The sequence below is a fragment of the Rhyacophila brunnea genome, unplaced genomic scaffold (genome assembly GCF_057557595.1).
Source record: "Rhyacophila brunnea isolate RB1 unplaced genomic scaffold, BYU_Rbru_1.0 scaffold_14, whole genome shotgun sequence".
NCBI classification, from domain to species: domain Eukaryota; kingdom Metazoa; phylum Arthropoda; class Insecta; order Trichoptera; family Rhyacophilidae; genus Rhyacophila; species Rhyacophila brunnea.
In genome coordinates this window covers 34785427-34809433 of record NW_028232796.1, presented here as the reverse complement: position 1 = coordinate 34809433, position 24007 = coordinate 34785427, and the positions used below count along the sequence as shown (strand labels likewise).

General features: G+C 33.5%; 1 protein-coding gene across 2 annotated transcripts; it reads right to left on the bottom strand.

The window, feature by feature from the left end:
• Nucleotides 1–10: 10 nt before the first annotated feature.
• Nucleotides 11–22858, bottom strand: Mocs1 (Molybdenum cofactor synthesis 1). 2 transcript variants are annotated; one of them, XM_085942220.1, is made up of 11 exons: nucleotides 22628–22858; nucleotides 22446–22539; nucleotides 13029–13196; nucleotides 11487–11650; nucleotides 10256–10340; nucleotides 9327–9390; nucleotides 8125–8263; nucleotides 7198–7308; nucleotides 5470–5590; nucleotides 4281–4348; nucleotides 11–2314 (listed from the first exon to the last, which is right to left on the bottom strand). In XM_085942220.1, the coding sequence occupies exons 1-10, from the start codon at nucleotides 22724–22726 to the stop codon at nucleotides 4293–4295; spliced, it is 1101 nt and encodes a 366-aa protein (XP_085798346.1). In that variant the 5' UTR covers nucleotides 22727–22858; the 3' UTR covers nucleotides 11–2314; nucleotides 4281–4292. The 2 variants fall into 2 exon arrangements, with proteins under 2 accessions (XP_085798346.1, XP_085798345.1); XM_085942219.1 differs by lacking the exon at nucleotides 4281–4348 and having other exon boundaries at nucleotides 17–2314.
• Nucleotides 22859–24007: the final 1149 nt, after the last annotated feature.

Genomic DNA, 24007 nt, shown 5'->3' with positions numbered 1-24007 from the left:
AAACAATATTTAATGGTGTAAAAATATATTTATTGAAAATAATAGCATACTTTTTGAAACATAACATCTAAAATTGCAGGTGATGTAATTGTGAGAAAAATCTTAATTACTACGTAGTGGCCACAGTTATGTGCTATAAAAAGCAGCATAGGTTTTTTTTTAGTTCGGTGCACCGAATTATGCTTATGTTAAGTCTTTAACCTCCACCTCATGGAGGCCCATATTCTCCGCTTGGAAATGCGTAAATAGTAATTTACTCCGTCCTTAAACCTATATTGCAAGTTAAGACTAATGGAACCAAGAAAACAATTCATGTATCAGTCATTAAAAACACAACAATTTCAGTCAATAGTTAAATTGGATTATCAATATTTAGTGCGCTAGTTTATAAAATAATCCATGTGCTTTTATCAGGTAAGAAGGTAAAGTGAAAAATTACTCAAACATAATGTTATTATATTATACATCTTTAGTCAAAACACCACACATTTAGTATTTATCAACGTTTTTTGTGGCCTAATTGATTTGCCCATATTATCCAAAAATCATCTTGTCCAGTTTTGACTAAAAATGAACCGAATATGCAATTTTATTCCTTATTCAAAGGGGCACACACACTACTCTTTTGCAGTCCGTATAACGGTTGAATAATATAGTCCAATTTCAAAATGCATCTTGTCCATCTGGTGGCAATTTTCAAATATCTTTTTCATTGTTACAGAGTGAGTATTTTGAAACTTTCGTTCAATACGGGAAAGTATATCATGTCCCGCAAAACTTTCAAGTGTTTGATTGGAAAAGTTCTGCAGTTAAAATATTAAAAGCACCCGCCCAATGGCTCAAGAGAAAAATGGTTATTTTTTCTATGTAGAGATTCCATATACGTTTTTGTGAATATTTAAAAAAAAAAAAAAACACAAAATGGATAAGGTGAATTTTGGAAATGGGTGAACTCAATTGCTCTACCATAATATTTTGAGATTATAATTCGAGATTTGCAAAATAACTATATTATAATATATTAGAATGCATTACATAAGAATATAGTGGCATTTAATTGATAGCGATTTCTTCTCGTACACAGAAAAAGGTGAGCCTTTTGTGTTTATTGTCTATGGTTGCTATCGCCGACTGCCTTAGAGTTGCGCCTGTCGTATTGCCTTGTTTCGTTTAGCATCCCTCCCATTCTATTTGTTTTCCTGCCCTAACTATTGAACCTTACGGTGATACTGTACATTTATAAATCAAATAAAGCATTGAATATAATATTGGTGGCCTCTATTTCTAACATTAAATCAATAAATCTATTGATAAGTATAAAAATATAACATTGGATTATATAACAATAAACCTATTAAGTATGTATCTTATATCAAGAACTTTCAAATTTATATGTAGATTTTGACTGTCATTTCTCAGAAAAGATTTTGCTAGTACAAAATTATGCTAAATATCTTTCGTCGAAATATTCGGAGAAATTAAAGAAATGGACTATCAAAAGACTGGAGGCTTTCAAGACGTGGTTGTGCAGATATCCTGGGCTGATCACGACACCATTGAGGAGGTATTAATAAGATGAGCCAATAAGCCAAGAATAATTATGGCTTCCATCAATAACTGAAGAGTCGTATACTGTAGTGGGCAGAGGCAGTGGTGTTGCCAGTTTATACGTACGTAGGGTAAAATGCTTCCGTAGTATGAATCGGTTCCGTATTGTATTTCTGAAAGTGTGATTTGCCGCCAGTTTTCTCGACCAGAGTAATATGATTAATGGAAATATTATGCGAGACAGACTTGCACATGTCGTAAATTGCCAATGCAGCTACCGTAACGGCTGTGAGAGCTTCCATCTCGACACCGGTCCTACCGATACACTGAGCCTCTGCAGAAATCAGTATTTCAGTTTCGTTAAGCCCAAGATAAACATTAATACTTGATAACGGGATATTGTGACATAGGGGAATGATATCTGAAGTTCTCTTCGCTGCCATTATTCCGGCGACTTGGGCAACGGTTAAAACGTCTCCTTTCTTCATGTTGTTGTCGGTTATTAGTTGTATTATTCGTGCGCCGACTTTGACAGAGCCTTTGGCTCTAGCTAGGCGTTTGGTAATGTCTTTTTCACCGATATCCACCATGTTTGCCTTACCTTCTTCATTGACGTGACTCAGTTTTTCATCTTTAGTTGAATATTGTCGAACGCTGAACATGTTTGCATGCGTGGAAACATGCAAAAGATTCGATGTGATATTGGGTATTTTGATCTGGTATTTGTGGATTTTGTCAGACGAAGAACTAACTGTTTTGTTGCTGGCTATAAAAAAATGAAAAAAAATATATAAACGGCATATAATAAATGTGAAATAATCCTGAAATAAATTATTCACAGTAAAAATTTTACATATTGTAATCCTGATAACTGAATATACAACTTATGTGCTATATGAAATGATGGTGTATCGTGTTGACATATATAACATGTAAACCTAAACCGTAAATTGTTTTTTTTGACATTTCTAAATGGAATAAATTCGATATTATAATAGATTTATAATTTATCCATAAAGATCGGATTTAGCGACTCGATTTTGACTTGCGGCATCAACATAAAGGCAAATCCCAGGTTAAATAAAGTATGACGTGAAATCTATTAAATACTCTCAAACGATAGTATTAATTTTGCACGGTATTACTAAAAAATGGCATCATTCTTCACAGTTCAAACAATTTGCGAAATTGAGCATTAAAGTTTTGACATTTGTATAATCTGCACTATGGTGTTTAATTTAAACCTCTATGAAAGTAATATTGATCAGTATTTTTGAATGTTCTAATATTTTAAATTCATGTCTATGATTTTATTAACCGATGGCAATTTTAACTAACCTTTCTTTGGATGTGTACCAGTGCCCTTATTTCATTATTACCACCGCGAGAGGAATGTGTAATTAAGTTGTTATTACCTTGGTTACAATAGGCAATTGTATAGATAGAGTAACCAAGGTAATAAGAACACAATAATTCAGTCATGATATACAGTCGAACTTGGTTATTACTAGTATATAGTATATTAGTCTATGGTTATTACGAGGAAGATGGGACCGACTGAATTTGCTCGTTATAAGCATTAATCGTTATATCGTTAGATAACATTTTTCGCGCCACGTTCTATTTAAGCATAGAACATAAAAAATCTGAAAACCATCGTAAAAATCCCCGAATCAAGCATGGCATTCATAAACTACAAAAGAAGTTGTTTATTGTAATGAAGTGCTGAGCCGCCGGCGCTGGCAGGTACCTACTGACTTCACAAAGCTTGGATTTTTCACATGCAATTTCAACCATGTGTGTGGATTCTTTTTAATGTTGTCGGTGAAAACACCAATTAGATACTTAGATACTTAACTAGTGTCATAAACGTAATCCGATCCCGGCGGCATCTGTCTAGTTAACTGCCCGGTCCGATTTTATTGCTTAGGGTCGAAAACGTTGTTTTTAAACGATCGACACCTCAACAGTTTTGCTCGGTATACCCGAGAAGTAGCGCGTTATAAAAGTGAATAAATGTATGGAGAAAATCATAAACTAAAATGTCATTGTATGTTTCCTCATTACATCCGAGATCTCGCTATTTCCGTGATCGTAATAACCAAGTTCGACTTTATTCCACTTGCGGTGAGTACAATCGAATAAAGGCGCTTGATCCAATTTATTAGGGTTACCATATTATATATTGGCTATTAGAAAAGAGGACATCTAACATGGATAATGTTAGGTTAAGTTTTTAGGTTGAAACAAAAAAAATATTTTCAATACTTACTACCATATTTATAAAATTTAGCTTATTGAGAATTGCATTTTTTGTAATGTTTATTATCTCATTAGTAACGATGAATCTCTGCCAGAAACAATTTTAACAAGCTAAATTCAAATAGAAAAGCAAAAATTAAGAACCGGGATATTATTACATGTTTGAAAGAGTTGGTTGGACAAGAAATTAAGTTTTCAAAAAGAGAACACGTCTATGGAAAGAAAGCTGTGTTATGGTAACCCTAAATTTACTATTCATGACCTCATTATATTTTTATAAATTAATCAAAATAATGTAACACCACAAAATAATCACTTAAATTAATTAAAGATTATATTAATTAGTGATATAATGTAAAATGGTTAAAAAGCATATTAATATTGTGTTTAAATAGCGGCGGGATTGTGCTTAGTATGGGTGAGCGATGAAGGGATGTCGTTTGAAAACAAAATTACTGTTTTGTACGTACATAAAATTTTTGCTATCCACCAATTAGAATCATTGGCCTATTCTCCATTTGCGATAGGTTCAGCATGCCTAAAAATACATTGGTTCCATATATCTAACAGATTATTCATATGCTTCCACACAAGCTGTTAGACACAACAATTTATAGCAAGAGTTTTATGCAATTTATTGTCTATGATGGATATAAAAATGTGAGGCTGAATGAAATATAAAAATGGATACAGAATGAGAATTATAGTAATATATTATAATAGAGAAACTTCTGCATAATCTATCCAAGTCTAGGCTGAAATGTATGGTGGAGGAAAAACAGAGCCGACTACACTGGTTTATCGGTGATATCCTTATGCCGCGTTCCGACATGTTGATTTTTGTTCCTCAACGAATGTATCGAATGTGGAAAAATAAATTGAAAAGTATGTTCTGACATCAGTTTAGTATTTTTTGATGGTTGAAATAGATAGTGAAGTAAAAATCATTAGTATATTTTAAGGAAAAATAATACATATTATATAGTAGAGAAATTTTTATAAGAAAAGGCTTGAAATACTATAATTATTAGTGCTTTGTTACTATAATATATACTAATTATAAGTCTTTCATCCGGGGGAGGGTCCAGGTTCCATCCTGGTGAGTTCGCAATAATATGTTTATGCGATTTTTTTCAAACCCCGGGTATTTGATTGTCTCACTTCTACTACTACTGTCGAACAACATCTTGGCTACGTGTTAAAACTGTGAACTAACAAGCTCCTCCCATTTAGTGGACGACAGCGCCTTGCGGCTTGTGCCTAAATCTTCTTGTTGGACAGTATATTACTGTCTCGTTATAATACTGTTAAAGTATGTTGTGTTAAAAAGAATGTATATGTAAGTATATAATTATTATACTCTATTATGAAAACTATTCAACTATTATAAAAACCATATTATTTGGAATCTATATACATACATAAATACAAGTGTTGTATATGATTTGCATTAAATTGTATTTGGGACTCGGATGACCGGGATTTCTCCTGCTGTCCCGCCAGGCCAAACCGTCCTAATGAGAGAACCAATCCCTAATATGTATATAATACTTTTATTATAAAAAAATAGTTGCTAAGCAAGCCATGTTAGCAAAAAAACATTGCAATAAGCAATTGAAAACCGGTGATCAAGTAACCACAACTCAATTAATGTTCTACCTGCATGCTGTTTCTTTTTCCGGCTGACGGCAGCACCAATAAGACAAGTCAGATCATCTTCGCTGATGTTACTTCTAAGAGCGTCTCTCAGGCTTATTTCTGCATTGCCGAACAAGCACACCTGAAAAGACACCATATTATCAACTGTTTAAAAACAAAAAGAATTATTTTTAAAGATTTTTCATGAATTGTGCTGACACTTCATCATTCTGTTTGTTCTTGCGGTCAATCAAATCACTACATGGAAAAAATGTCTTCTTATTTGTCAGTAGTTTTATAATTTACTCATTTCACGGCTTCCTATTACAGCTAAACAACTTAAACATGGACCTGCGCAGAAGCACATTTACTGCGCATAGAGTAGGTGTGTAAACGCTGCGCCTGTGTGTGAAAAGTCTGTTTTACACGATACAATAGTATATTTACAGTTTTACAATGAATACCCCATCTCGATCGGAATATTACAAAAACCTTTACAAAGGCAAGCATGAGAAATTAGTGTTTTTAATGTGACCGAACATTTAAAAGTGATGAAAAACCAGTACAATTTGAAATATAAATATTGTTAAATCGGCAAATGAAGCAACTGACATACATATTAGCACCATTCAGAGAGTAATGCGGGAAGGCAAAGAACCGATAGATATGACATAACATGAAATTTTTGATCGGTTATTCCTTAATTACACTCCGAATTAATGGCTGTGAGCACGATATAAAAATCGAAGATTCTTATGGGGTAAGTGATTTAGGAATAGACACATGGAAAACTTGATAATAAACATTGGTGCGGAGTCAGATGACAGCGATGTTTATTATTTCTAGAACAGAACAGTGAATCAGATGATATGTCATTGTAATGCGCGATTTATATTGTAAGTAATTTAACAATTCATATTGAAATTAATTTTAACGAATTGCTACGTGTAATACGGGCTGCCGTTTTTGTAACTGACCGAAACTTGTGAACACACCCGAACTTTAAAAATTTACGTTTTTTTTTAATTTTTATTTTTTTAAATTTATGTTTATGTAAAGCTTCTAGTTATAGTGTATAGGAATTCTATGACAACGCCCTAAATAAATGTCACCTGAATAAGGCAGTTTCGGAAAAAATACTAATTCCAAACAACGTTAATTAAATGCACGGCCACATTGATAGATTTGTATGTGGGATTTGTTGGTGGAGGTGGGTGATCAGTGAAACACGTGTGAACACATTTGACTTCCGTTTATATGAGTTGATTAAATTAAGATGTAATTTTAACGTGTGTGCCTTCATCCGAGGCCTGCAATGAACTTTTGGGTGGGACACTACATATCCGTATATTTCAGTGGCAGCTTTCTTCAGACGATAACATAATGTAAACAGCTCTTCTCTTATCACTATGGTATTCATTCGACCATTATTTTGAAGGACAGATCTTTATTTTAGCACTGTATTGTCAAAAACCTACATTAAATCTGTCTTTGTTTCGAAATTCATACTTTATTTTTGATTTATTTAAAAATATATTTAACATAACGCAGAAAAAACCTCTAATGTCGGACATTTTCACTGCTTTAAATATACATTTTATTAAGACGCTGTAAAACCAAAAACAGTATGAAAGCCACTGGTACACCATTTTACAGGATACAATTTACATTCCAAAATGAAAATTGGTGTATCATCATCAAAACTTTTTATAACTATGATTGTTTCTTTTGATGAAATAATTTACATACCTTCAAATTCCCATCAGCTGTAAGCCGCAAACGATTGCATGATCCGCAAAAGTGTTCTGACATCGAAGAGATAAAACCGACCTGGCCTTTGTATCCCGGTACTTGCCATGCCTAAAAATCAAATAATAATTATGTAAATAGTATTATGTTTTTTTTAATATTATTCCATATATTTAGCACCCACAATGGCCGCGTGGCTTAAGCGTCGGTCTATAGTGTCGAGGGTCCCAGGTTCGAATCCTGGGTCTGGCAAGTACACATATTGTTTTCCAATTTGTGTATGAGTCAGAGTATGGACCTAATAGGTTGAGCAAATGGCTGACATCCATTTCTCGTAAAAATAAAATCTGTTTATACAAACCTCCACTCTGTGGAGGCCCATATGATCCTATTAGGATTGGACATGGTCGAAAGAAAAAGAAGAATATATTTAGAGCAGTAATCATTAGTTTGGATGGTTTACTTTCAGTCATGTACGCCGATCAACTGCAATGCGTCAAAACTAGACTATTTGTACAATGTGTACTCCCCGTGATAACGGCCTATCATGAGTGGCATAGCAGGTAATGGAAGGATCAATATTAAAAGATATCCGTGGTAAACAAAATTCACAAAGATCGTCCATTGCATCTGAAGACTTGCAGTAGACCAACTACGTCAGTAGAAAACATGACCAGCAGGAAAGAGATGTACTAGAATGGAGGCCTCGAATTATTTGAAAACCATCTACTGTGTGCACGGATAATATTACAAAAGCCGCCAGTACAGTTTGAAGAGAATTAACTGATGAAAACCAAAAAGGTATTATGCCGACTCTAGACGGTGCTTTTACACATGCCTGATGTATATGAATCAATGTATCACGTGGAAGAGGTATCGACATAATATCTATTCAGATTGTTAGTAAAGGTGTGATGAACAACATACTTTGGATGTGTCGTTAGGTCCATTGATAAGTGGTGCAAAATCTGGAAATTGTCCTTTTATCTTATCGACCATTTCTTTATAACTGACCATGGTTTTGTCTTTCCAGTTGTTACCACTGAACGGCATGTATTCAATAAATCTGTAACAAGAATATTTTTTTAGTAATAGTATATTAAGAAGATAATTCAAGCTATATAGCCTCTTGTCACATTGAAAGTTAAGGCTCGGCTATATGCTATGTTTTGGATGGAGTTAGGCCTACATGTTTATTACTGAATCGTAAGATTGTAAAAAGCCACAAATGTCCTGAAACGTGTACCGAGAGAAAATAACTATTCTTTGTGCGCGCGCATCCGACCTGATTCCTACAAAATCCAATTTTAATGTATGTGTTCAAAAACACTGCAGGTCATAAGGCACATCTCCTTGCTGGCTCGAACCCATATCTTTTTCTACATCGCATATGAGCCACTTGAAAGATAAATTTACCAAGCAAAATTAGGAGCGTGGATAGTGCTGCCTTGGATAGTTGGTCAATTGCGACAAAACAACTGCAAATGTTTCACATCACCTATTATCAACGTTCCTTGTGAGGTGTGCACGCATACACTTGTAATAATTCGTCCACACAAATGTTTTTCAGATTCACACACAGAAATTTTGAAGAACGTGGAGTAAAAATATAATGCAATTTACTTGAAAATAATTATTTCCTTGCTAGGTAGGTACTTTTACCAGCATTATCTGCAAGTTGTAGTCTTAGTTCAATGAAAACAAATAAGTATGACTGGCAAAATTTAGCGTGCACTATTTATGTTGGATCTTAACACTTCACCTCTAACCTTCGCAACTGAGACTAACGTACAATAAAAAAATCAAAGGGAACATTGCCTATTACAACTTGTGATGCCCTCAATTAAGATCGGGTGTGGATTGGTTGATGGCCATTATTTAAAAAATGTTTTAGACTAATCGGGAATAGATTTAGAAATTCACCCTTGATAAATTGAGAGTCAACTGTACTTACAATAGAAGTGTAAGTTTCAGATAGCATTTCACCTTATCTTCCAATGTAATAGAGAATAAAATATTTAAAAAAAATGCTAAGTGGTAAGTATGTATTTCATAATATGCAAACAGTCTATTCAATTAACTTCAGTCAGATAAACGAATAACATTATTATGTATATTAGTTATCTTACCTAACGTCGACAGCTTTATCCTTGGTAAACTCAACAAAGTCGCATACTTCATCATCATTGAAGTCTGAAATAAGACAAGATATTTTTAATGAAAACTCAGAATGTTGCCAATCAAAAAACAACATAATACCTTGTTTACACATGCATGGATTTACTGCAGACAGTACGTATTATTGCGGCCATAACAAGAAAATGCACGTGTAAGCATGTATTATCCTGCAAGTTGCAAGATTACTTGCATGAATCAAAAAAGTTCGAAGCTTCTGAATTTTCACGCGATAGTTGGGATTTGTTTGATATCTGCGCCTGCACAGTAGAACGATAGTGGCAAAACGGCCAGAAAAAAAAACCAACTACACCGCGCAGAGACTCATTTATGGGTAAACCAATTTACCATAAAATGAAAATATCGCACCTCACTTACTCTTGAAGAATGAGATTGGCGAGATAGTCAGCACTTTTACGCGTAAACAGTTATTATCGTGATAGTTTAAAATACACACTATTGGTGCAAGAAAATCAAACAGTCCCACGATGGCCGCGCGGCTTAAGCATCGGCCTACAACGCCGTAGGTGCAAATCCTGGGTCTGGCAAGTACATATATTGTTTTTCAATTTGTGTATGAGTCAGAGTATGGACCTAATGGGTTGAGCAAGTGGCTGACATCCATTTCTCGTAAAAACAAAATTTGTTAATACAAACCTCTACTCTGTGGAGGCCCATACGATCTTATTAGGATCGGACATTGTAGAAAAAAAAAACATGCCCGTGTACAGGCGCTATTAATCTTTATGATAGAGGTGGACGGTGAAGGTGGAGGTGGGCTGTGGAGATCCGCCATAAATAGTGCAATAATAAACTTTGTCATATTGGATATCCACAGCCTACCTCTAACCTTATGTCAAAGCTGTTTGTGCAAATTTATTACCTTTCATTACTACACAATTGACTTTGACTGGATTGTATCCCAGTTGCAATGCTAAATCAATACCAGCCATAGCTCTTTCAAAACCCTGAAAAATAAAACAATCTAGATTACGGTAAATGTTATATATCAATCATTTCTGTTTGATTCTTGATCTCCTATGTTTTGGTTAACGGCCCACATGAGCCACGTAGGTCAAAATGGAGATTTTATGGTATTTTCAGAGGATAATCCTGGACATTCATTAAACGTTGTAGATAATCTATTTATATAATTTTGAAGCCTTATTATCCTTTATCTTTATTTTAAACATTTGATGATATATTTCAAAAAAATACTACCTTATTCTTAGGTCAATAATTATTATAAAACAATCATTATTCGTGGGATGTTTTATCACATTTGAATGGTCAAAGACATAGCTTATAATCAATATCTTTAGAATTGTCTTCAAATGTGGTAATCGTGCCCATTTTTTGAATAATAAAATGCCCGATTCTTGTCAAATTTGGGATCACAGAGATTATAAATATAATTTTTTATCGTAAATATTTCTATTATTTAAATAGTACACAATACTTACTAATGGTTTTATAAATGCGTTTAAAAATTAATAAATCTTAACACCACTGCACATGGACGTACGGAAATATGACTATATTCTAAAACATTAGATCGAGAGGTTTAAAATACTATTTAATGTAATAAAAATACTTTATGCAGGTATTAAATGTTTAAAATAAAGATAAAGGATAATAAGGCTTCAAAATTATATAAATAGATTATCTACAACGTTTAAGGAATGAACTATCTAGTGAAATTCAACAATTCTAAAAATACACTTAGAATTTTTTTTTACAAATAAGCTGCACAATGAATTAATACACTATTTTAGCTTCCATTTTATATATAAAGAGCGGAGTTGTTCCATTTACAATATTGGAAATTTGGCACCTGCAGTTGGCTGTTCTCTGTGAAGAACGATAACGCATTTATTTATAAGTTTAGGAGTTCAAAAATTTTGTGTGAGCATAGAAAACATGCTTTATAACAAAATATCATAAAAATTTCATTGGTCAAAAGTGCAGTTAGCAGGTTTGTAGATTAAGCAGTCGATACGCGTTATGAAGCCGATTTTCGGACACATAATGCATAACAACCAAAGCGATTTGCTCCACTAGTGCTGAAATTGTAACAAAAGTGATAACTGTCAAATAAATAAGAAGACGAATACCTTCCGTCTTGCCATTAATTCATATCGGTGTGGCTTAAGTGTATCTAGAGAGATATTAATGATATCGAGACCAGCTCTTTGAAGTGAAACCAATTGCCGAGTTAAAGTCAGCCCGTTGGTGGTCATTGCGACAGTTTCCAGACCGGGTATGCTCTTCAGGGAACCTGAAATATTTAATTGTTAGTCATAAAAAAACAAAATACATGGAATTTTATTGTACGTATATACTGTGACTAACAGTGGCGAAGAGCGGAGGTAGGCTGTTAAGATCCGCCATAAATAGTACACACTAAACTTTGTCAGTCATACGTATTTGTTTTCAATGAAATAAGACTTCAATTAACAAACGGTGTTGGTTAGTTTTTAAAATTGAATTAAACCCTGGGAAAACCAAGCCATAATAGATAATAGTCAAAAATACCCGTCTATCTATAAAATAATATTTTTTATGTAATATAATTTGGTTTAATGAATTTAAAAAAATGAATAAACAATATGTGTAATATGTATTATTAATCCAACGAAAACAAATAAGTGTGCATAATTTTGTCGTATCGCCCAAAGTATACCAAAACTATTATGGCTTAGTTTAGGCAAGGTTTAATTGATTTTTAAAAACTATCCAGTACCATCTGTAAATTGTAGTCTTAAGTCAATAAAAACAAATACGTATGACTAACAAAGTTTAATGTGCACTATTTATGGCGGATCTTAACAGCCTACCTCCACCCTTCGCTACTTCTGACTAGATACTCCCCAGTTATTCAATATATATGGATAGCATATAATGCGGAGCCCTAGATCATTGGCAAGGCGAAATAACAATATTGGCGGCCAGAAAATAAATAACTTAAAGTTCGTACATGATACCACACTAATCGGATGTGAAGCAGAGTCGAGGAGAAATTATATATGTAAATTGCAGATTGTTTTCATTGTGGGCATTTGGATGGAACAAGGGTTTTTTTACGCAATTTGTCGCGCAAAAGATGACAAAATACAAAGGTGGTTAAGATCCTCAGCCATGAGGGAATGAACAAGAATAAAGAAAAAAAAATTGCAATTTGTATTTTTTTTCCAACCCTTTGCAAATTTTTGTGCATCCCAGGATACACGCTTGTGAAACCATGGTTGAAAATTACTGCTTCGAAAAATATTTTAATGAACTGATGTGTGATGTATTTCTCTACGTATTTTCTATGTACTGAATCCTCACATGACGATTTTTGTCAATCAATGTCTGTTGAATGTTAAACAAGAAATTGAAAGGAATGTGTGTAACAAACAAGTTTGACGTGCCGATGCGAGTTGTTATCACCGTGGTTACTGTAGGCAGCTTGCTAGGTAACCAGTTGACTCGAATGATGATTCACTGTTGAATCGACAAAAATAGAAAGAACTTCAACATTCAATCCACTTGCAAGTTGATTATCAATTGACTTTCAACTGGCATTCAACGTGCAGTTGAAAGACAAAAATCGTCACATGAAAATTGAAGCCGGGTTTTTCATTAAACACTTATATATGTCAAGAAGGTCTTACTTATAATATGTGCAATGTCCTTTCTAACCGTTGGTTCGCCGCCTGTTAGTCTTATCTTAATGACTCCTTGTTTCACGAAAACCTTGGCCAGCTGGATTATCTCATCCGAGGTCAGTATGTTGTCTCTCTTGGTCAACGGCACACCTTCTTCTGGCATGCAATACTTGCCTGAAAATTAATAGATCACATCGCATTCATTTAAATAAAGAGGAATATAACACCTTGTATGTTTACTGAAAAAAAGGACACAGAACGGACTGAGATCAATATTTGCCTAAAAATCATAAGAGATGACATAATTATTGAATTTAAATTCAGGAAAAAAAATGCTTGCTTAAAATTAAGAGGGGTGTTGCTCAGTGCTCTGTCAGTGAATGGACATATTAGTTTCAAGACAGATTTGGAAAATCATATTTTATGATATAAAATTAATGTTTCTTATGTCATTCATTGAATGGTAAAGAATACCATATTATTATGTTCATAGTTTTGTCATATATCAAAACTACTATGGCTGGTTTTCCCAGGGTATAATTGAATTTTTAAAAACTAACCGACCCCATCTGTGAATTGTAGTCTAACTTTAATGAAAACAAATACGTATGACTGACAAAGCTTAGTGAGCACTATTTATTGCGGATCTTAACAGCCTACCTCCACCCTTTGTAACTGGTGCATTGTATATATAAGGTACATACGAAAGAATTATGTAAATATTACAAACTTAACAAAAGGTTGCCTAATTAAAAATAATTAAGATATAAAAAATTAGCCTGATTATCATTTTAATTCATGGCATGAAATATTATACTTCTGTACGTCTTTTGTTTGATGTCGGGATAAAAAATCACCATACATGTTTAGTAATATCTTTAATGTGCACATTGCAGATTAGCAGTTTACGCATCGTTGATGTCTGCCATTTCAATGGAGTCAAAGTAAACATGCAGTTGAGTAGCTACTTAATAACAAAATGCAATAGATTGGTTTGGCCTTCACAAGGTGCATTGTGTATGCGTCTCTAAAAGCGGTTTCAAAACATTTTATTTTTACAAATAAAAAATAAATATGCATAATAAGAGTTTCTTTGTCATGTTTTTATAAATTTATAGATTTACAGATAGTAATTACTAAAAAAATACATGTGACAGATATGTAAATTTTATTTTAACTTTTCATAGATATAAAAATTGCAAAGCTTTTTTGCATTCACCAGAGTGTGCAATCCGTTCGATTGCAAAATCCCAATCATCAGACTTCATTAGACATTGTCACGAAACTCAAAATCCAAGGATTTCAGCAATCTTTATGTCTCCCGGATAGTGCATTTTTGGAGTAATTTGGATTTTATGTAAAAATATGATTCATTTCATAAAAATCTTCTGTCATGTACTTAATTTGATTTTGATAATAAAGGAAAAATCATTTATAAAACAGAAAATTATTGATTTAAATAAAAATATAACAAAAAGGCTGAGCAAAACAGTTTAGAAACCACTGTGTTATTTATTCACAAACAACTGAGAAAAAAGCATTAAGTGTTTGCTTATTAGGAGATCATAATCATTTGCTATTAAATTGAAGTGAAGTAAGTAATTGTTATTGACACAAATAATATATGGAAACCTGTTTGGATAAGTCATAATACGAATGGAGTTATTTCAGGCAGTGTTTAATGGAATTAAATAAAAAATATACATACGGATTCTTCAAAAATCACTCCTATACTTTCGAGACAACTTATCGAACCATATTTAAACTATAACAATAATAATACAAAATATGTAATAAGATTTTTCTAACACTCAGGCTCATTTTATGACATTTTTAAAAATTGTATTAAATTTAAAGCTTTGTAATTCCGTCATTAGGTGTCTAGGATAGAGTACTTTCCTTTTGAAAGAAAGATATAGTTTAACTCTTCTGTGTGATTAAAGCTGTCAATCTAGAATCATGGCCCCCACCACATCTTGAAGCAGGCTTCAGGCCAGGATCTTTGGCGGGCCCCCCTACCCATCGCTAGGGTTAAAGGCAGTGGGACTTTTTACAGAATCATTTTCTAAATGCTGTTTCAGGTAGAATTAAGGGTAGGTATTTGGTGTATTTTTGGCGATTTTTTTGTATTTTTGAATAAATCCATTTGAATTATGGAGTTGTCGAATTTCGACACAGTAATCAAAAATTGCATCACGCAACTAGACATTTTGAAATATTAAGACTCTGCAAATAAAATAGCGCCGCAGGTGACTTTTTTCCCCATTAGGCCAAATTTGTGATGATGTTATCCCACTTATCAAGTCAAGCCGCCTCGCTGTCCCCCCGGGCTAGAGCCCTGTCTGTAAAAATATCCAAACAGCACAAATAAGTGCACGTCATAACCAGTGGCGGCCGGTGGTCTTCAGAATAGCATTTTCTGGTAGTGCGCAATGGTTTACCTTCTATACCCAGCATTGGAGCATAGGGCAAGCACAAATTCATGCCACTTCCCTCGGTTCAACGCCAACTCTTACGCCTCCCGCCATGTCAGACCTGCAGCATGTAGGTCGCTTTTGTAGCACCGCTGCAGGGTGAGAGAGGGCCGGCCATGGCAACTGAACCCTAGAAGCTGTGCCATAAGGGTACGCAGTGTCACACTCTTTGGCAGCATCAGGAACACTTGTCCTAGCCACGTAAAGGTCGTAAAGCGTCTCTCCATGATTACCTTAATCACCGAAGGCTGCCATGTCAATAAGCTAAGATAATATCTTAGTGTAAAAAGACCGAAACGTCGAACTTCTCAGAAGGTAAATTAAATATGTCTTTGTTTATTTATTCTATTTCATAAAAAAGTTTTTAAACAGTTGATTTCATTTCAGCAGAATGATTTAATATCAATAAAGAAAAATAAATGTCACGGTTAATGGCTTAAAGCTCTGAACAATGAATGCGTCAGACAAATAAATAACCGCTGATGTGTTTTTTTTTTATATTGAATGTATTTGAGCGGTTTAGAAATAAATGCGGCAGTTTTTATGTTCGTAAAAGTTTGGCGATTCATTAAATCTTAAATGTGGAATTGTTAAAAATTAACTCGCCAACATTGTTATAAAACAGAAACTGGCGTTTTTGTTTCTAGAGTCCTAATTTCGTGCGCCGATCATAAAGTGTGTAAAAAATGCTACACAAAACGCTACCACAGGAACATTGAACTACAGTTTAAGAAGTATACAATTGCCTCATTGTAATCCTGTGCAAACTGAAAATCAATTTGGATCGCAATCGCTTTGCGCCCATGAACCGAGTATTGTTCATAATACTGCTACATGTTCTACTTCGCGAAGTGAGTGATACACATATGAATAACAATGATAAGTTGAGTGATGTCTTCAAAAATGCAGGCAGTGCGTAGCACTTGGATGGTATTAGAGGAGCCGCCGCTGGTCATAACCAACGTTCCCTCTAATTGTGCATCTGAGCAGTGGCGTAACTACCCGGTGCGGTAAATTTAGACCTCCCCCCACACAAACACACACATACAATTTTTCATTAAAACTTATACCTAGGTCCGTATTTTCAAAATTTTCAATTTCATAACAGCATCATGATAAACACTAAAATACGTATCTTCTTTTCGTATACTTTGGCACGAGATAGAACAAGACGGTTGTAGTGATCCCGCTCGACGTAAGATTTTACTTGCGTGCTCGCGTTAGTCGCACTTGACTTTCGTTTTCCAAGAAATGAGTCGAAGAATTGTGCATGTGATGGTTTCGTGCATTCGAGCAAAACTAAAATCTGGCAAAGGAAACTTTCTTTTACATTATTTTTGTGTGAGAACTGTGCGGGGGATGAAAACATGTGTGCGGACACATTTTGGTACAGGGAACATTGGTCATATTCTTTTATTTTAGTTGTGCTATCGATCGATACCGCTTGTGTTAAGATTCAACAGGTGCTGTGATCATAATCGTTAAATGTCATCTATGCATAGGGATCGTAATTATTTAGTTTTACATAATGCCAACATTCTAGACAACATAATATGTTTGTAACACAATATTATTGTGACGGAAAGAATGCCAAGCTCAAAATGTTGCAGCTGGACGAAAATTTCATTGTTTTTTTAAATGGGTGATTCGAAACAGTGCATGTATTGAATGGGTAGTGTGAATGCCTAATAAAAATGACTACCTATTAATACAGGGGAGGGCAAACTGCGGCCTGCGGGCCGCATGTGGCCCACCGGGTATTTTTTTGCGGCCCGCCATCATTAATTGTACTTCTGATTACGAATAGCTTTTTTTATATATTTTTTAAAAAAATATTGACAATAGATTAAAATTTGAAGAATTTGTTGTTTCGTTAATGTATTATCTCAGTACGTCTTCCTTGCGTCTCGTCTCACACTATGTATTAACTATTTTCTATGTTGAACATCGTGACACATTTAAATACTTTTAACTCTGCGTTGCAAGGAAAAAAATATATGCCCATGATATGGTAAAAAGTTTGAATGGATTTCAATTAAAATTCAAGTTATTCCTTCGACAAATATCGAATAACAACGTGGACCACTTTCCAACTTTGAAGTTGCTAGAATATAAATTTGAAGAATATGGAAAAATTATTAAAGCTCTGAATGACGATTTTTTTACAAAAATTTGGTGATTTCCGAAAAATTAAGACAAGCTTAGCAACAGTACGCGATCCATTTTCAATAGATATTGATAGTGTACTGACAGAGCTACAACTTGAGATTATTGATTTGCAGTGTGACACTGATTTAAGAGAATTGCATCGTCGTGAAGAAATCTCCAAATTTTACAATGCCCTTAATTCAGACAAATTCGACCAACTTAAAGATTATGCAAGAGAAATGTTCGTTATTTTTGGATCAACCTATATATGTGAACAAATATTTTCGATCATGAACCTCAATAAAAATTCTTTACGATCAGATATCTCCGATACCCATTTACAAGCAGTTTTGAAAATATCAACTACAAAATTAGCACCTGAATTTGAAAAAATGTTGAAAAATGTACAACACTTTCATTCTTCTCATTAATTTTTTTGTAATGTTTATTTTTCGTGATAATAAATAGTGTATATCTAAAAATGGTATTTTACTTGCGGCCCTCCGCTCATTTTGAATTCTTGAATTTGGCCCTCCATCCAAAAAGTTTGCCCGCCCCTGTATTAATATAACAACCTCTCTATGGAGGCCTAATATGCTCAGCTAAGGAATGAGAATGGTAATTTACTTTTTATTTAAGAATGAAAAATGTAATTTCTGTGGTCATTGGCCTTGTATTTTTTTGGACAATAAGTTTTATAGTAACATGTAAATAGTTTTTTTAATAATGCATTAAATAGACATAAGATAAAATAAGTAATCAAGGACAATTTTTTTGTAAGTAGGTATTATAATATAGAATTTGTTAAAAAAACACTGTTTTACCAAACCATATGCCAAAAAAATGTTATATCTACCATAAAACAGTGGTTCTCAACCTTTATTACATTGCTACCCCTTTTGATAAAGAAAAAAATCAATATATCATTCAACAAACTACAATATGTCGTAACCCACAAGTCATGAATTTTAGAGGGATAAAAAAATTAAAAACTGTATATAACTTAAGGGCCCGCTGAAGAGCCCGCCGAAGAGCCTGGCCGTTCAAATATAATTTAGTATAAAAAGGACCTCGGTGTCATAACTACGTCAATTTAAATCGATCTTTTCGCAAAAATCACTAATCATCGGAGATTTTATTTCAAGAAATATTATTATTATTACTGATAATTTCTGCCGCGCAGAGAATTATTATTATTTTATGAACACCTGCGACATGAAGCCGATCAGAAAACAGGGCTGTCAAAATAATATTAAGCATTCATATTTTTTAAATGTTAATTTCATCATGGTTTTTAATCAAACCTGTGCAAGTACGTACTGATAACTTGGGTGGATTTTGTAGCAAACATACTATTGATATATATACGGGTATATTATTATTATAACCCAATTCAAATTGAACATAGGTTGATACTCAAATACTATTATAGTATGTTTATGATTTCGAGAAAATAATACGATGGTATAATTAATCCATATCAATTATTTGAAAACATTACATTCGCACTTTGCACAAAATTACAAACACATTCGAAGTTTGCCGCACACGTACAGACCACGTGATATTTGTTTACGCAAAATCATCGCTTTTCAAAATGGCGAATTTGATTACCAGATTTTACTGTGATGAATCAGTATGTTCCTTTTTGTCTTTTTTTATTCGTAGGTTTGTTTACTATGTACACCGAGAAATTTCCATTTATAAACTCGGAAACGATTTTTACAGAAGAGTTTTGGAATATAATGCAACCAAAACTGGAAAAAATTCTATCATGGGTGTTGACTTCCTGAATTAGCTAACCCCAGGTCCATGCCACTACGTGAACCACAGTGGATATTAAGCCATTTCCACACTGGCAACAAGTTGCTGGCAACCTCATTAAATTTTACGATACTTACCATAATTGCTTAAGAAATTTTACAATAATTATCGTAAAATCTAACGAGGTTGCCAGCAAATTAACTTGTTGCCAGTGTGGACCCGGCATTAGATGCACAAAACTTAAATAATATATATTATAAATAAAAATTTAAAATTATAAATATATTTTATGATTTATGTCTTCGACAGCCCTGATGAAATAAATGTGAAATATGAGTCGGATCAGTCACAGAGCAAATTTATTAACACAAACAACTTTGACACCACAGAGCAAATTTATTAACACAAACAACTTTGACACGACCTTTTTATATTAACTAGTAGACCAGATATTATGGACCACATGTTTAAAAACCATATTTTCAATTCTCAAGGCCATTTCTGTAGAACGTCCTCTTAATGTATGATGCAATTGTAAATAGTCTCTTTTGTACATTTTTGTGGCATACATATTGCAATATTTTTTTAATTTTATGTAGAATAATGACATTTTTTTAATTTAAAAGATAAGTAACTTAAGATAAGTAACTTTCTGATACTGATTGAATCAACAAAAATGTCAATTTATCCAAATTGGTGGGTAACAACATGTTGCAGTTTGTCAATCGATATTGTGTCACTGCTCCCAATGTCAATCAATACTTTTGAAGTTGAACATATAACTGAGGCGTCTAATTCCAAAAAGCGATATGTCCACATTTGGTCAAAATCGAGAAAAAAATACGTACGTATTCTTTGTATAATTTTACACAATATGTATTGATCTATAAATTCCAAAACGCGACATAACCCTATGAAAAAAAAAATTGCGCGTATTTACATCAACCAATAAGGGAATGTTCAATATTGAAAAGAGCGTTTCCCATGCTGTAGCATCTGGTAAACTCATGACAGTGCCACGGAAATGTATGCCTTATGCGGAGTAAATTAAAAAGTGAGGTACAAGTAGCGCTACGTCCAATTTTATTTTGCCTATATTTATTACATTTAACAGTTTATCGGGTGAAACAAATTGCCATTTGGTTCTAATTTCGACATAAAATACAACGGAAAAAATAATCTCACGTTAAAACAAATAATTGAAGCATGAAACATAAAAACGTTGTTTCCCGAAAATATTGAATTGTGGACTTGTCGCTTTTTGTAATTAAACGCCTCAACTATTGATTTGCGATAATTTTTTTGGGAAAAAAGCTGTGTTGGCGTTACAGTTAAAGGAGTTCATGCGAGGTTTACGAGGCATTTCTCGGCACATAGGTAAAAAATGCAAAAGTTCCCACACTGTTCATGTGCATTCTTTATTATATCGCAAAGTAGATTGATGGAATTTATATTTTTTATTTTTCTATTTGGAAACCGACCGCAAAGAACGATTGGTGAAAAATTGAGATTGATAAAACTAGTAACAAAAAAGATTAACAAGAGGCTTGGGTGGTGCACTGCTTAAACCAGGCCTCTAGCAGGGTAAACTGAATATTACTTCCTGTAGGCTCTGCGATATTTGATTACATTGTACCTTAGTTGAGTGGGGGTTGACACATGTACCATTGCCCCACCGCTTCTAGCAGGATTGCACTTCACACTCTTTATTGATGATATAGTTATTGAAATATCGTGTGACAAAAATCGGTAGTTGAGGTTAAGACAAAAGATGTGGATTTTGGATTAATCAAATGATCCATACAGCAACATCAATAGTAATCATTTGCATTGTTTAACAGATATGATTGTGGCACGTTAAGGAGGGATTAAGAGAGTGTGGGCGGTTGTCTGAGCATTAGTCTATGTCCATCATAATGCAGACCAGAAGCCAGATGAGGATGCGGCAGTGTAAGACAACCTCAGAGGTTGTGGGCATTGGGTAATAAACACCTAACCTGCAACCAGTCAACTGGTTAAAAGTTTAAGGCGAAGTCTTCACTGAGCCTTTTTTAAAGAGGCACCTAGCGGAAAAATACGAAGCTTGCAATTTGAGACATTTTTTTGATAATTTACAATTTCAACCGTATTAATGAATAAATATGTATCTGAAAACATTAAAAAGAAAAATATTTTTTATTTTAAGTCAAAGATAAACTTACAATTGTAAAAAATATAATAAAATGTGAATTTGTCAAATCGGACCGCACCCTATTATTACATATATTTTATGGTCATATTTATTATTAAAATTTAGTTAAGTTTTCTAAGCATCACCTAAGCGATTTTTGACTAATTCATAGTTTTAATATTTTTTATATCTATTTTAAAAAACATCGATTTTTATAAAAAATATAAATTTGTATAACTTGAAATCCTTTTTATTTATATCAAATCAATTATTTTTATAATACAAAATGTGTATAACTTGAAATAGTTTTTATTTGTATTATAAAAATAATTGATTTGATATAAATAAAAAGGATTTCAAGTTATACAAATTTATATTTTTTATAAAAATCGATGTTTTTTAAAATAGATATAAAAAATATTAAAACTATGAATTAGTCAAAAATCGCTTAGGTGATGCTTAGAAAACTTAATAAACTAAATTTTAATAATAAATATGACCATAAAATATATGTAATAATAGGGTGCGGTCCGATTTGACAAATTCACATTTTATTATATTTTTTACAATTGTAAGTTTATCTTAAAATAAAAAATATTTTTCCTTTTAATGTTTTCAGATATATATTTATTCATTAATACGGTTGAAATTGTAAATTATCAAAAAAATGTCTCAAATTGCAAGCTTCGTATTTTTCCGCAAGGTGCCTCTTTAAAAAAGGCTCAGTGAAGACTTCGCCTTAAACCGCAGCCCATTCCGATCTCCCAGCCAACATTTGGTAAAACCTGGGGCGTCGCGACCCACCAGTTTGGAGCCACTGCCGTATCGTGTATAACCTTGGTAATAAAGAAAACAATGCAAACTTACATCGCAAATTGCATTTTTCTGTCAAAGATATTCTCAGATATGTATGCCGCCGGCCGAAAGTGTCAACGAGTGGGTCAAGAGTGTCCGATTTTATCTGCAAAAACAAGTAATTCACCATTACATGGGTAATGAAATGAAACTTTTAGGAACTTAGGTACTTATTCAGAGAAAGTTCGGCTTACTTTTTCTGATAGTACTCGACTCGAGAGCTTGGAATAGCTTTGGAAAACAATAGGAATAAATTTCCTGTGCCATGTCTGAATAATTTGTTTGCTTAACATTGAACTAATCTGCAATTATTAATAAATGACACACCGTTCACAACACGAATATTTGACAGATTACAGATAACCATAGACTATGCAGATCTGAGATAACTGACCGCCGCACACACACTTTGACAGAATGATAATAAAGTATTGTTTGCCAAGTTATGTAAAAGAGTATTCCTTAATTTAATATTTTAAACATTTATTTGAGGATTATTAAAAAAAAGATTTAGTCTACAAAACTTCAATCTCCCGTTAAAAATAAAAATAAATTTCTTAAAAAGTATTAATTTTTAGTAGGTAGCTATTATTTATCATGCTTCAATCAAACTTCTGATAAAGCTATTCATAAAAAAATCAAATTTATTTATTTTACATATAATGAACATAACAAATTATAAATTGAAAGCGTTCACGACATGACATAAAATAAGTGTTCATAATTTTTAAAAATAAAAATACAGAGAATAAGTAATAAAATAAGAAAATAAATAAAATAAGTAACAAAATAAAAGTAGATGGAAGTACACAGAGTGAACTTTGATAGACCCTATCTTAAAAACTTATAAAACAACGTCCACCTAAATGCACCTCACGTAAATGGAATATATCAATATCCGAAGCGATTTCATTAAACATGGTTACTGCCCTACCAATTGGCATTACTAATAGCAGGTTAGTTCTGCACCGTGGGAGAACAAACAACGGATGCCACCAATTCCTAAGGTAATTATCAGAGACACACAAGCCAACACCACCAAGAATGGCAGAGTTCCAAGTGAATAGCGGCCAGCACACACACAATCTTGTCTGCGTGAAAGCCTCGTGTGCGCGACGTCGCACGGGAATGATCGTGTGTCTAAAGTCGCGTAGCGAACAGCGGAAAGAGTGAGGTTGGTCGCGTCCAAACTTTCACGCGTGCCGTACGTCAAGTCATTGTTTTAGACGTTTAAAATCTTTCACGCGTGCCGTACGTCAAATAGTTTTTCATACCATAAGGATTACGTTTTACCACGATCTGTCATTGACGTTCGCAATTTCTTTCGCCAATTTATTACAGAGCTCACGGAGATAGGTACCTATACAAAACATTCCTATGTTTGTGAAGAATCAAATCGACGGCATATAAAAATAGAAATTTACGCGATGTGGCGTATACAAAAATAATTCGTTTCTGCAAGGAGAGAGGATTTCCCGAGACTAATAGAGAATTTGTAGCAAAACAAATTCAAAGCCTTAAGGGTTCTTTTCGGAAAGAGTTTTAAAAAAAGTAGAGGAAAGTCGACGTAGCGG

Bases quoted from the DNA above. Each gene is read 5' to 3' on its own strand.
- Mocs1 (XM_085942219.1), bottom strand. From the start codon at position 22,726: ATGTTAAGCAAACAAATTATTCAGACATGGCACAGGAAATTTATTCCT. The intron at 11,651-13,028 runs GTAAGACCTTCT...TAAATATTTCAG, and splicing joins GGACATTGCACATATTATAA to GTTCCCTGAAGAGCATACCC. The intron at 2,315-5,469 runs GTAGAACATTAA...ATTTTTTTATAG, and splicing joins GAAAAAGAAACAGCATGCAG to CCAGCAACAAAACAGTTAGT.